The following is a 15,110-nucleotide window of genomic DNA, read 5'->3' as shown; positions in this document are numbered from 1 at the left end:
TTCAGGTTGCACATACAATCAACAAAGTAAACGGACAGGTGATGATTTTTTTTTTTTGCATTTCCAAATGCAGAGATTTTTAAATACTATCCTGTTGTGTGGTCACTTTGTTTCTTTTCCTTCGGTTTACTGAAGATTTGATGCAGACTATTCAGAAAGTTTTAAACTCACCAGGCCTATAAACCTGCAGCATTTTTAACAGTATGGAACATAGCAAAGTGTGCAAGTATCACAGATTTATGCTGAATAGGTTTTTTATTTTTTGCCAGGACACTTAGTATTCAGCATTTTAAATAGACAGAGCCTTACGTTCCTAATCCTTTAAGGTTGCATTGCAAGTGGTGCTTCCTAGAGATACATGGAGGATAGAGGTGCTTTTCTTTCTTTTTTTTTTTAAGAAAAAATACATACATGAGTAATAAAATGCAGGGAGTAGGGAAAAGATTATATTACTAAAATGCCACCATTCCAAACATATTGATTAAATATTACCAGTTAGGTAGGTGAACAGAAGGAAATTGCGGTGCTCAGGTTGAGCATTTGGTTACTTACCTCTAGTGTAGTCAATACAATCTTCTCGACAGAGGAAAAATAAGCTTCCCACAAAAACTGTGTCTGCTGTCTAAGTGCAAGGATCCTATCCTGATGGATAGACCTGATTGTAGAAGGAATCTGTAAGACAAGGACAGAACAATCAACTTCAGCACACAACACTGTAACCTGATCAAATTAATACACTGCTGGGAGTTTGAAGCGAGGCCTCTCAAGTGCCTTCCAGGAGAATATTGTTTTTCTGCCTTTTGTTTATGCTCCTAAAAGCAAAGTGAGAGGTGGGGGGGAATGAAATAAATAAAAGTGTGAGTTACAAGAAAATTGCACTTGAAAAGAAAACTTTATTGAACCAAAGCAATTTGACAGCTAGGGTCACCTCGGCAGGTCTTGCTGTTGAATAATTCTCCGTGCCACAGTGAAAAATGAAAAGAACATTCTTCTAAGATGGATGAAATAAAGGTCGCTGGGGTCATAAAAGAAACACTGATAATACAAAGGACAGAGTCATCTATTACAATGGCTGGGAGATAGAGTTGCCTTGGCAGAAGTGGCAGCCATATTGAGCGGCTTGCTCAAGTGGACAGTTCTGTGCTTTAGGCTTTGGTGCAGACAGCGTTCATTTGGATTGCAAAAAACGGGAGCAACTCCAAGCCTAGGGCTGCCTACACATGATCAATTATTGTCTTTGGAAATGATCTTTCATGATTGTTTACAGCGAGAAGAGATGAAGGAATGAGTGGTTTACATACAGCGCCGTTCTAGGGAGAGAGAGAAGAACGAGAAGGCGTAACCCCGCTGCGTTCTCCTCCCTTCACTTCTATCGTGGTCATTCATAAATCCATGAATGACATCGGACGACCTCTGTACACAAGTCAGATTCTCACCTGAGATGAGCCAGACAGCTCGTAATGACTGAGAATCATCTAATGCACTTGACAGTGCACAGGCAGCTTTGAATTGCGCTGAAGTTCTTTAAACAGACCTCAAAGGACATGCTGCATGGAAATCTGGTATTGCAGATTTCTTGTTAAATGCCGCATTTGGTTTTAATGGCGATTGCAGAATTCTAACAGACCACCCATCAACATGAGCCCTTACTTTACTCAGGTGGCACACAGACCTTCTGGTATGAACTAAAATTTCAGAATTCAGGTATGGCAGTCATTCCTATGTTCTGGCACTCTAAAATACCCATAATTAAGGCTCAAAGGGCTAGTATCAGACAAGAATCTGGAGTGTGTACAGTGCTCGTTGTTCATGGATCCATCCCGGTGGATTACAAACGATTATATTGGAAGTGAAGGGGGGAGCGCAGTGTTCTGCCCCCTCCCCTTTTCATAGAGCAGAATGGTCCTCAATCTTTTGTCGTTGGAAAGGTTTGTGAAAGATCCTTTCCAGCGACAAATATTGAACATGTATACATAGCCAAAGAGATTAAATTACTTACCTACTGCAAGAGGCAGGATCAACAATTTCAAACACCTTGTAAAATCCCTTGAAAAATGACGGTATTTTGGCACACACAGATGCGACGCCTTCATAAAACTGCATGTCTTTATTATGAAGCTTGTTGCTAGACAAATCTCATGGATATAAAAATGATCCATGTTCCAATTTAATGCACATTACATGACAAAACTTGCAACAAAAGAGTTGTCTAACTGGTGAATATGTAAATAAGCCGTCCGCAACAAAACAAGCGGATAAATACATTCTGCAAATATTAAACAGATAGCTTGAAACAGCTGTTAATTAACCAAATACTGGGCAGCTATCCTAATGTAGCATACAGTTAAAGGCTACTTAAACCCAATTTAATGCTTAGCAACCAAAACCCACCTCAGGCAGAGTCTGTTCGCAACGCACTGCCAACAAAATATTGTAAAAATAAATGGCTTAAAAATGATTGTCGAATCGCTCTTTGAAGCTCAGTATTACAAATGATGAGAATGTGTAAGGGAGCTGTGGAGTGTCGCCCCAGATTTACGAAGACAAGTTTTTAACCTCTTCCTGCCTGCAATATAACAACTGTCCTCAGCTCTACGGAACACGTTTATAAACATCCTTCCGTTTGAGAGCCACCAGCTAACACTGAGAATCTGCCGGCTCTCAATCCCGGGTATGGCTCCGGACAGATTAGGTGCTCATTGAAAAATCAGGAAACACTTTGTCAGCTATGACAGCTTTTCAGGTAGTGATATGATAAAATTACGTTTTGGAGAAAATGATCATAACTATCAAAAAAAATTTTTTTTTGACACTTGGGGGTGGGGTTTTTTTTTATAAAACAATGAATCTGACTTTCCCTCAAACATTTCCTGATGGGAATCAATTACTGCAATTGAAACACAGACCAGGTGTGAATGTCTGATTACGTTTTATAAAAAGAGCCCTTGATGTGTCAAATAAAAAAATTGATTATTACAAAAAAAGTATTGATGAACTTATTTCTTACTTAATAAATGTGCCCCATAAAGGCATTGAAACAATTTATAAAATTGTAAAAGTTAGCACAAACAACTTTTATTTATTATCACTTTATTAATTATCACTATATTATTAATTATCACTTTTACTAACCATTCTCATGCTAGGAACGCATCTCTGCAGTTTAGTTTCTGAAGCTCCCGAATTAAAAGCACCTATGCCCACCCTTCAAGCATACATAAGGGCAATTTCCGACCCATGGTGAGCCACAAGCTCAAGTGCAGTCCCAACCTTTCCCTTTCAAGTGAATGGGAGTAATTGGTAACCATTTTTTGCATGTGGTGTGGTACCCAAAAAAGAATAAGTTTCGTTTGGGCATGTGGTTGCTGTTTGAAAATTTGTGCTGCGACCATGAGGACAAGGTGATTACCTGTAGTGTAAATTGCCATTCCTTGGTGCAACAGTGTCAAAGGGCCCTCGTGTGTGACTATAACTTTGAAAAGCCTTCCCTGGGTCGATAGCCAATAGTGTGACAGTCAGGAGCACCAGTAACTGTCACTCTTGACATACTTTGTTCCTTTCCCTGGCTGCTACATAAAAAGTTATGCAGGGAGGAAGGACAGAAGAGCTGGCCCATAACAGATAGTAGTAGTACACTTCCAACAAAGGAGAGTGCTAAAATGTCCAAAAATTCGAGGGCTATGCTAAGGAACTGACTGTTCCTGAATAGTCAGATTTCCAGAGACAGATTTTCGGTAATTTTAGAATTCAAATTCAAGACTTTCCTGTTCTTGTATTTTTTTTCTTTTTTTTTATTCGTTGGTACATACATCTAAATAGGAAAATCGTTAAAAGGAAGCAGCATGCATGAAAACAACTGTGGTAAATTGCATACTTAAGTCTCAAGGCGCCCCCAAAAAAATATTCACATTACTAAAAATTCTGCAGAAATAATTAGAAATTGGTAATTGCCCGCAAAGGTAATTAGGCAAAGCAATAATCATATAAGAACATTAGGCATAAGAAAAATAATAAACAGAAGTAGATGGAAGGGATTAGGCGCTTGTAAAGACGCCGGGTTTCCGAGCTGCAGAGGGAAAAAAAAAAAAATGAAAACTTCCAATCTTGTCTAGAATGGGAAATGAAAACGTGTGACTAAAGGAGGAGAGAGAGAGAAAGAAAAAAAGTCATTTCCCAGGGCAGATATCGGGCTGGCTGCCAGCTCCTTAAAACCAGCGTTAATTATGGAACAGTAGCTGTTCAATATGGAAGCAGCTGTACAGAAATGAAGTGCTACAATACAGAAGCGCAGGGGTCAAGAAACAACAGCTCCCCAAAATCCAGTGAGACTCTCTCAGGAGCAGTTATGCTGGACATGTAATTATTAAAAATGTATTGCAATGGCGCCTGTTCCTTTTTTTGGTATTTCCGCCATCTCACATCTGCGCAGATAAGAGAATCACAGTGTTGTGTGGTTTGAAGCAAAGCTCTAAAATTATATACAAAAATATCTATATTCAGGCACAATATGGCAAAGACTGATAATGCCCTGTCTGTCTCCAAGTTGTGTTACTGCGTTGTCACCCTTTCTAAAAAGGTGGGCATTTCTAAACATAAGGCCTAATTTATTAAAGCTCGCCAAGACTGGAGAAGATAGACTATCATGGGCGAACTCTGGGGATCCAGCAAACATGGAATGAATTTGGTCCAGGATTATAAACATTTGTCACCTAACAGTAAATGATTAAGAAAACCTTTCCAGGTTTGCTGATCACCCAGGTTCTCCCACAATACTCTTATCTTCTTCAGTCTTGGAGAGCTTTAAAAAATCAGGCCCATATGACCTTTTTATGGTGCAATCTGCATCTTATAATTGAAAGATATCAACTCCCACTCCCTGTGTATTCATCAGAAGTGAAATCTCGCCAACAGGAGCACAGACCCCAATAAGGTTCTAACCTTCCCATGTTCTATCTAAAAGTAACACATTTTGCAGTTTCCTCCCCAGACATTTATATAAACAGGGAGGTAAAGCTATAGGTGGAAGGTTGTCCCTGTACAGGTAGTCCCCGGGTTACATACGGGATAGGGAGTATTGGTTTGTTCTTAAGTTGAATTTATATGTAAGTGAGAACAGGTAGCATGTTTTAAAAAAATGCAATTGGGAAAGATTTAACTTATATTTAGGGAGAGTGGTGTCAGTTACTGTGTAAAATCTTCACTGTGAGCTAATCCCAAAAAAAAAAAAAAAAAAAAAAAAAAAAAAAAAAACACATTAGGGAGCCTTGATATTCATTAACTTCTGTAGCAAGTTGTCCAAAAAGAAAAAACTGCAGCGTTTGTCTGGGTCATTAAGGAGTTACAAGAGCTTGCAGAAGACCTCAGTCTCGGCTGTTTAGCTAAACATTTCTTCTGCAAGTCATGCAAACAGCCCTCCTTCAAGCCTCCACCCTGCACAGGAAGGAGCAGGGAAGCTCTGTTCATATCTAGGAGTCGTTTGTATGTTGGATGTCCTTAACTCGGGGACTACCTGTATTGTGACCCAAGTTATTAGTAACCACCCAAAAACAGCCCGGAAACATTTACAGAAAGATGCCAGGTGGTTCACTTGGCTAAAAGGGGCTGGGGAGAACACATATTTTGGCTAAATTATCACTTATCAGGTTTATGAAACTTCGGTAGTTCTTTTTCCTATGCATGTGCAGGGTTTATTTAAAGGCTTGCACTGTAAATACAACACATTTATCTAAATTTATCTGCCAAATGTTGTGATTGCCAGAAATAATCATCATGTGGGCAGAAGGACTGGCCGGCATTGCAGTTGCTATGATTACAGCAAGGCACTTGATAAGGAATAGAATACTTCACTCCTGTGCTTCACCTTTCTGATTAAGATTATCTGACAGTAAAAGCAATTCTGCCAAAAAATTAAACAAAACGTCAACTTATTAAAAAAAACAGTTCTGGGTATATTGAGTGGTCATGTTTGAGGTTCTGGTTGCAGCTGAAACTGGATTAGACAAAGTTGAAGACTTTTGGACGTATTAATGTGTCCAGAATAAAATAAAAAAAAAAACATTCTTGATGTTCATTAAATTCTTGCATTGCATTTTAACAATGAGCTCCACTATTCAGCAACACTGTCATGTAAAAAAGTAAAAAGCAATATATACTTTCTGTCCACCAATTCTTTGACTAAGAGTAAGTATAAAGGGAGAATTGGGTAGAGGTAGAAGCCTTATTCTGTATGTATATGCGTGTAATATAATATATAAATATTCTGAACTAAAATACGTATTCAAGAAAAAGGGTTAGAATGACAGCCAGGGCACAACCATGTCTGGCAATAGCAGTGCCCACATCCCTCTGATGACAGGTTTACTTCTGGTTTTACTCTCATCAACTCATGGAGAGCTGCACTTGCTTTATTAAGCCCAGAAAACGGTTAAATGCAACTGCCGGAGCAGCTGGGAGAAGGAAGACGAAGGGGCAGGCAGAGAATTAACACATCTACTTTTCTCATTAAAGAGAAGGTGTTAATGCATTGGCTCCAGTATGCTTTAATTCCCAGGTCTGTCATGTTCCTGAGGAAGGAGAAGCCAGCAGGGATTAACGGTAAAGGTCAATACTCGGCAGAATTCAGGTACCACAAATTAAAGCTATTCTGCCCAAGAGCAGTAGGGCAGTTAAGAGGGAATGTACTATTGGAAGGAAGAGCTGTGCATTAATGGCAGACACTTACAGTTCATTAAAACATAGAAAAGCTCCACATATATGATCTATACATCAAACTCTGTATATATTACATTGATAGTATATAATGTGCACCTTGGTAATGTAAAGGGTGCAGCAAAGACAGGAAAATGTTATCCTCTGTTTCAGCAGTTACATGCATGATTATAGGTCACAATATTGAAAACCTCCCATGCTTCATTGATAAATCTAATAGGACCTATCAGACTTACTACATTGGAGCAGGTAGACATGATAATTGCAAAATGCTCCTTATCACAGCATTGCACAATCAATTGTGATTGTCGGGCACCAAGTAGTGCCAGGCTCAAAGGAGGTCAAAGTTACAAACAAAAGTCGATTGGGATTCTATATTTAATTTTCATGATTATTGCTGCCTAGCCTCAGCTCATTTAGAATTAAGTGCATGCTCCAAATACCATGTTATTATGTGTTATCATGCACTCCCATTCCTGCTATAGACACCCAATTTTGAATGTCAAATCTAGGCTAGCAAAACAAATGTAAAATGCATTTTTCTTATGCATAGCAGTATAACGTGTTTATCAGAAAGACTCCCTTGTGGATTTTCATAATGTTTGGCCTGCTTTTCAACATGTATGACAATGCATCTGGAGTGAATGAGTCCAAAAGAAAAGGCAAAAGTGGAAATGTCCATTTCACAGACGTAACTCTCACCTGTAATAATAACCTCTCATCCCCGATGACTGCCGCCTGGTTCCAATCAATCACTTCAGAGAATGGCAACTCCCATCCATTACTTAGCATCACTGGAACACATGCAGCCTGCGGATGAAGTTATTCATACCATTAAAGCATTGCAGAACATCTCCATTCTCTTCATTAACAACAAGTGAAAAGGCCAAACAAATTACATTAGTACTTGGACAATGATTAGGCTGCAACACAATGCTGAAACAAGTCAGATTGGCAATAACAGCTGTAATGATGCTCTAAACACAATGGGCCAGAGGCACCTCATACAATATGTCTGCACACAAAACTGTTCTTGTTTAAGCATCCTTTGTTACAATAAATCTATATGTTAAAAAAAAAAAAAAAAAAAAAAAAAACCTTGTCCCAAATAACGATCAATATAACGGTATCCGCTCTTACACTCCTACCAGATCTCCTATCCTTCAGTACAAAGGTGTTTGTACAGCTTCCCTGCCTCCCTCATTGCAATGCTTTGTGCCTGAGATGCCAGTCACCGAGCCCAGATTGTCATTGGGGAGTGAGGGAGTTTGCTTAGCTCTGTTCAAGAATCAACCTTTTAAAAGCTGAAAGTTGCACAGAAATTATGAGGAACCGTCCCTGATGTCTGCAGCAGGGGAACAAATCAAAGGTAAGAGTAGGCTTCTTAGGCGGCTTGCTATGAATTGGCAGACTTTGTATTTTTTTTTCCCTCCACTACAGGAATACGTTAAAGCAAACCTCTGCTATGCTCATGTAGGGCAAAGCAACAGGTTCAATTTAAAGTCAGTGCCTGTAGAAAAATATAAGATCAGATATAAATAAACGTCTAATATAGCATAGAGTAGAATAAAAAAAAATAAAGGAATTATTGTTAAAAATGTGGTCTTACCTGCAGAGCCTCCAGAAATCTGAAGGATCCAAGCCTGCGGCCACGGGGGACCAGACAGAAAGTGGCATTGTGCAGCATTTCACGATATTCATACCTGAGGAAGAGGAGAAGGTTCTGTGAGTATTTACACACTAATATACCAGCACACAGAATTCTTACATTAATAAGCAATACAAACATATGCATCCAACCCATCTCTGCCCATTCCTTTTGCTGCAATTCTACAAGGTCAGGCCTAATCTGAGATGACCATAGATGTTAGGGTGGCAAGAAGGAAAGCCGATGTTAGGGTGGCAAGAAGGAAAGCCGAAGGCAGATCACCCTAAGGCTATACGGTTTTCAGCTTGACTAAATACAAATGTTTATGGTGATGTAGAAGAGGTTAAAATAGTGAGAGTGCTTTGAAATAAAAGGAGCCACATGTCACAGAAAGATGAAAGGACAACTGATCAGTCCTTCGATCATCTGGCTGCCATCACATATCTATGGGCACCTTAAGGCTGAATTTATGCCAGCAATTCTGAAATGGAAGCAATCACAAATGGCTTTACATAAAAATTTGACAAACTTTAAAGAACCTCTGCAGCAAAAGCTGAAGTTTCCATGTTCTTGCCCTAACATCTGTCTGACCTCATACACTGTCTCCTAAGTCCTGGTGTACAGAAATGGAAGACACCATGAATCGACACTGAAGATAAATGCCAGCAATTATTGGGCTCTGTTACTAGAATTGTTATCTTTTAGGAGCTGGAAGACTGAGGTCAGACAATTGACATGACTCAAATTTAGGGTGACTTCCAAGCAAACATGGAAGCTGAAGTGTGAAGCTCTGATAAACTGGGCAGTTATAAAATTTAATATGTAACATTTGCAACATTGTATTTTTGCATTATAAAAGATGCATCCATATCTATGCCTCTGAAGGAGGGCTGTGCAAGAAAGATGGGCACGTGAAGGCTTTGCAATAACTCCCGATTAAAAAAAAAACAGCAGCCACCATTCTTAAACCAACCCTACCCCGGATTCCGGCATAAAGCTGGCAATAAAAGCAAGGCTAAAACTTCATAATTCCAACCGACTCATTTAATCATCGCCTGCGGGCACCACATTGTGTGTGTCCTTAGACTGATTTAGTTCTAGACCAGACAAGGCCTATTTTTATAGACACAGGTGTCAGACAATCCCCAGCCCCATGGCTGGAGAGAAGCACAATTTGCAAGAGGATCATTTGCTTAAACAAGCATGTACAGTTAATTTGCACGGGAAAAAGATCACGACTCAGGGATTATAAGCAGCAACTCCCAGCAATAGGAGCAAACAGCAAACTCTCAGGAAATGCACGTCTAAAGCAAGGGAAGGGTCCGGCCTTCGTATGAAGAGCATGACTAAAAGCGGATGTCCCATCTTATTGAACTTGTCATGTACGAATCTCTGCATATTTGTCTGCACTCAGCACATCTCCCATGCTAATAAGCGTTTCAGCCTTCAATTTACTGCCAAATCCACGCTTGTCGACAATCGGCAGAAAGATAATGAGATGTGTGACGGCTGAAAGACGCAATTAACAATGCCGAGGAGTTCTAATTGTCAGGAAGCGATAATGCCTATTCTCCAGGCATCCAGAAACTAAAGGCTTAACCTGGGCTGCATATATTGTGTTTAACAATATCTAAACGTAGGTGGTGCTGCTGGTATTGGTGTGAATTAAGAACTTCAACCTAAAGATAATCTTCATAAAGGCTACAATGAAGCAGCTGTTGCAATCTCTAAATATAAAAGGTGTATAAATTTTTTGTTCCCCGGCTCTGGGAGAGCTGATATTAAGCTAATAAGCGTCCGAGTCTTGACATTGACAGATTTCGGATTCAGGCTGCAGTGTTTAAAGAAATTGTGTATTTTAGTATGAATGAGTTTTTATGTGCACATGACGTCTGTGCACAGCCAAATGTATTTAAAAGCATGCGCTAAAATTGCAAAGTTCCAGCAGTTCCCAGCCCCATATCTTAAAAATACCCTACATTTTTTGAATACCCCTGAGGAAGCCTAAAAGGGCGAAATGCGTCGGGTTACGTTATACCAACACAAGATATGTGTTTTTGATGTTTTGATTTAGTTAAACAATCCATTACCCATGATGCAACTAATGGGCTCTGAATAAATTTGACAACTGTATATGTTTCTTTAACTATACATTTGTAAATATATTTATGATTTCTAGCCACAGAGCCCCTTCTTTTTTCTTTTCTATTTATTCATGCGCTAAAATTGCAAAGCTCCAGCAGAATACATATAAAGCAGATTTTTACCTTCCATAGGATTTGCATTTCTGTCCACCCAGCCCCGAGGTTCATTCATGCAGCGCAGCTCTTCAGACTACAGAGCCAGGCCGTTGACCTGACTTTTTCTACTGCAGTAACCACCAACTCCAACGCCAATCCAAAAGAAGGTGTTTTAAATCTTGGAGTATGGAAAAATAGTCTGATCACCTTCCTGCTCCAAGTAAAGAAAGCTCCCATGTGCTTTCATCTTGAGTAGTATATTTAAAGCCTAACATTTTTTCATGTCGTCATCTGTTTCTCTTTGGCGAGATATCCCTGACCTTCTTGTGCTGTAGACTCAGAAAATAGGAGAATACCTATTCAAGGTGAAGAATGTTCCTTTGAAGTGTTCCCATTACAACAGACTGCAATAAATAGCTTCCAGAGGTTCCGATCTATCATCAGGTAAATGTTTGCATACACCTTAAACATTTGCCACACCACGACCTTTAAACCCAATAAGTTGATTGAATTATTCAACACCTTTATAGCTCTGTGTGGGGAAAAAAAAAATTGAACATTCCAGACTGCGTGTGATTATGATCTACATTGCTATTAGCTGCCTACAAATCTTGCCAAGGTGAGGAGACCGTAAAGAAAGTGCCCACAATTCTAAATTAAATGTGTAGAGTTGACTGGGCCACAGTCTGATATGCTTTTTATAGGTCATCATTTTGGTGAATGGCCAAAGTCACTCTCCTTATGTTGTGATTGAGCCTTGTGGTTCCCAAGCATTGCTAGTGCAGAAGATCATCTGCACCTACCAATCCAGGCACAAGGAATAATAAGGAACAGGATAACCCTTTCCCATCTAGCACCTAAGGCATAAAAGAGCTTCAGGTGTTTCTATATTGATGTGCTCCCTGTCAATTATCTAAAAGATTAAATGAATGTGGGAAAGTCTTGGATCCCCATAATCTGGGCAACTAAAGGACCAGCAAAGGCAATCTCTATGTTCCCTGTAGCTGCCTTCTCCCGAACCGCTGCACGCAGGTTAATGGGGAACTAATTAATCAACCATGGGATTCATTACTTGTACCATAACAAAGGTTAATCCACAATATGCCATCTTTATTTTTCCAGCCCTAGTCATCTCTCATGCCATTCCCTAACCGAATTAAGAGTTTGATACCAACTAATATACATCAGATCTACCACAGGGGAGTTATGAAGGGATGTTAACATTCCTCTACAAGGAAAGGAGGTGGATGTCTCAGCCACCATGATTGATTAATTAAAAAAAAAAATAGGGCAAACAAAAAAAGCTAAAAAACTACTATAGGCAAAAAAAAAAAAAAAACTTAGCAAATGTTTGAAATCTTAAAAAGCTGTTCAATCAATTTTTAGCTACACAATCCCGGATCATTCACTTTCACCAAGAGTTGTAAATGAGCCAATTCAGACCTACCATGGGCCACAGCATTCTGTTGCAGACTTTACTATAGCCACAACTACTCTTATTTAGATGAATGAAGGCAGTTGGAGATACTTTTAAAATGAGAAAATTAGCACTAAATACCTGAAATACTAAACTCATTCTACCTTTAGTACAACTTAGTAACCAGGGCCGAAAATCCTGCAGGGAGCAAAACACGGGAGCATTGTATCATGGGGCTTTTTTTTCATGAATCCGTTCACTTGACATGTCGAAGAGAAGGGGCCATATAAAGAATGAAATTTCAGCCCTTGAACCCACCAATTTAACATTACACTCCAGCACCATAAGATGCCTACAGTTTGATATAAATTAAACTTTGAGTACCGAGAAAGTGCCCTGAACCCAGCACACACTTCTGGGTATCAAATATTTTTTCTACAGCATCCGGCAATACTAGGAAGTACATCTGCTACCAAGAGGTCTTGTGGCACCGCAGGATGCCAAGAGGGTAGGGACAGAGTAGACATTTGTTGAGGAAACCAGAAATGTTTCCCTGGGGCTTGTTGCTCTCCAGGCACACAAAGGAGACATTGTGCCCATCAAAAAGAATGTAAGCGCACCTTGTGGTACTTGGGCTGCTCTTCCATAGGATGTGACTTTGCAATGTTTCTACCTCATTACTATGGGCTTACAGCTGCTCCAATTCTACTTTTATTCCGAGTCGCGTATGATTGTATTTTTTCTATGCATACATTTTTTAAAGGCTTCACTGAATATTATATACATATGTCTTTTTCTAAGCATTTCTATACAACCAGCAATAAATTCATAAATAAGTAAAATCACCACAGAATGTCGTCGTGGATTCAATGCAGAGCGCCATGAACTGCTGGTGCCAGTCCTGCAGATGACAGGCAATTAACTATTAAACACCGTTACTTCACTTCACTGAGTCAGGCCTTATGTATCTATTGATTCTGGTCTCGGCTTTCGTCCGACTGCATTCAAAAATTGCAATTGCACTGAGAAATCTATGAGCGATACAAACTGCAATTTGAACTTAACACATAATAAGCTTAACTAATCCTACAAGACCCAAACCAGCCTCTATCTCTAAAAAACAGCCTGGTCACAACCAGCGTGCACAAACAACTATTCACAGTCATTGAAAAAACGTCTTCTTAACAGGAGGGGACTTACAAAAGATCCATTTTTCTACAAGAATAAGAAAAGAATTTAAAAAAATAAGTGCACCATTAAAAAATCTTTTATATGTCCCCTGGCAAATCAAACACTTACATTTTGCCTTTCTTTTCTCCTTGTGCTGGGAACATCCTAAGGTTTACCAGTAAATATTTCATTTTATTTCTTCTCACAAGGTGTCTGCTTACAGGTAAAAAGCTGAATTCAAAGGCACAGTAATAATAAATACAAGAGAGATGGGCGTTCTTTACTTAAATTTTGCTTTTGTGCATTTCTTTTACATTTGTGCTGTAATCCAGCACAAAACCCCTCCGCCCTCTGTTTTCTGCAAATAACCTTGGATTCTAACATATGGTTGGAGCTTAAAGAACTGGTCAGTACCCTTATATTATACAAATGCAAAGAGGGAATAGAAACTTGCTGTGTACTTTCAAAATGGTCACACTTGTAACCACAACTGTCTTTTGGAGCTTCCTATTATTAGTGACAGATATAGTAAACCTTTTGTTAGACAACATGGGATTTCATTGCTGATTTTCTGTAGAAAAAGCTAATTGTCTTTCCGTCCTATTACCCCGATTTCAAAGGTTTCCAAATCTCTCACATCATGTAAATCAGAAAGGTTCCCGGCACTTTTCAGGAAACATCCAGCTTTTTTGGGTGTGTGTATATATATATATATATATATATATACATACACACATACACACACATATATATATATATATATATACATACACATATATATATACACACACATATACATATATACATACACACACACACACACAAACAATCTGCTGTGCAAATAAATACTTACTACAACCAGAGTTTAGAACCAATGTGGGGTTCACTTCTCGATTTGTTCACTTGTGCATAAATGTAAGGCTACTGAGCTCTTTGTAACCAACAGTGTATTCGAACAGGAGGAAAGGATAAATATAAAACATAATAAACCCAACGCAACTTTCAGCTACATTTAATACATATTATGGATATTTGATATTTTCATGATTTTAAAAAAAAAATCTATTGTTCAGTGCTAGTGATTAAAAAAAAAAAAATCTACATGATCGTTTCCTATAAATGGTCTTTTATGTGAAATCTACAAGAGAAAACCCTTAATAGTTTTCCTTTTAAGAACTGTGTCAGGCTTAGAAATGACCTTGCAGCTCTAATGAACAGCAATCAGGATGGAAATAAGGACATGAGGAGTAATTTTTCTGATTGGAACGCTGGCCGGGACTTCCGGTGTAGCACTGCAGGAGGTAAAATTTAAGACACTTGTGGGTGAGATTACATTTGGACAAAGAGCCCTCTGCATAATATCCCCTCTACGTGCCAAATTCAGCATCTGACTTGACTGAGTGCATCCAGGTGCAGATCTAATGTCTGTGCCAAATATTTTTCCTTCAAATGACAAATAATGACGTTTACGTTTTAATTGTCTGATTACAGAACAAACAATCGTTACACAAAATAAAAAAATGGCTAAGACTGACGGTAATTTATGTACCATTATTTCCTGAAGTGATTTCATATGCTGCGCTTCTAGACCCATTTCCAGATGCAAGAGGAAAACCAGAACGGATGCATGCATGTGAAGAATTATCTAGAAAATGATTTTCTGTACCCTAAAGACAAGTATGGGAATATTGGGTCTCCCGGTATGCCGGTACCTCAACCTGGTATCCTAATCTCCTCCAGAGGCCCTATGGAGAGACTTTTAAGGGAAAATCTGTGCCATGTTACATGTGTGAGAGCAGCGCCAAAGAACTAAAGTTGGGTCACTATCCCTGAACAAAGAAATGTTCCTGGTGTCATGGCATGCACTAAGCATGTTGAAACGTTAATGTAGATCTAGCCGGTAACTGGAAGACATTGAGAGGGACAT

At 39.1% G+C, this 15,110-nt stretch overlaps 1 protein-coding gene across 1 annotated transcript in view; it reads right to left on the bottom strand.

Annotated features, from left to right (window-relative positions):
• Nucleotides 1-15,110, bottom strand: part of EXT1 (exostosin glycosyltransferase 1) — a 181,509-nt gene that overhangs the window by 22,837 nt on the left and 143,562 nt on the right. Inside the window, exons 2-4 of the mRNA XM_072410710.1 lie at nucleotides 8,318-8,411; nucleotides 7,411-7,518; nucleotides 553-672 (exon numbers count right to left, since the gene is read on the bottom strand). Of these exons, the coding sequence (XP_072266811.1) occupies nucleotides 553-672; nucleotides 7,411-7,518; nucleotides 8,318-8,411 (322 nt within the window). The remainder of the gene's footprint in view (nucleotides 1-552; nucleotides 673-7,410; nucleotides 7,519-8,317; nucleotides 8,412-15,110) is intronic.

Source organism: Pyxicephalus adspersus, chromosome 5 (assembly GCF_032062135.1).
Source record: "Pyxicephalus adspersus chromosome 5, UCB_Pads_2.0, whole genome shotgun sequence".
NCBI classification, from domain to species: Eukaryota; Metazoa; Chordata; class Amphibia; order Anura; family Pyxicephalidae; genus Pyxicephalus; species Pyxicephalus adspersus.
The sequence above is the reverse complement of the archived record's forward strand: the minus strand, read 5'-3'. Positions and strand labels throughout refer to the sequence as shown.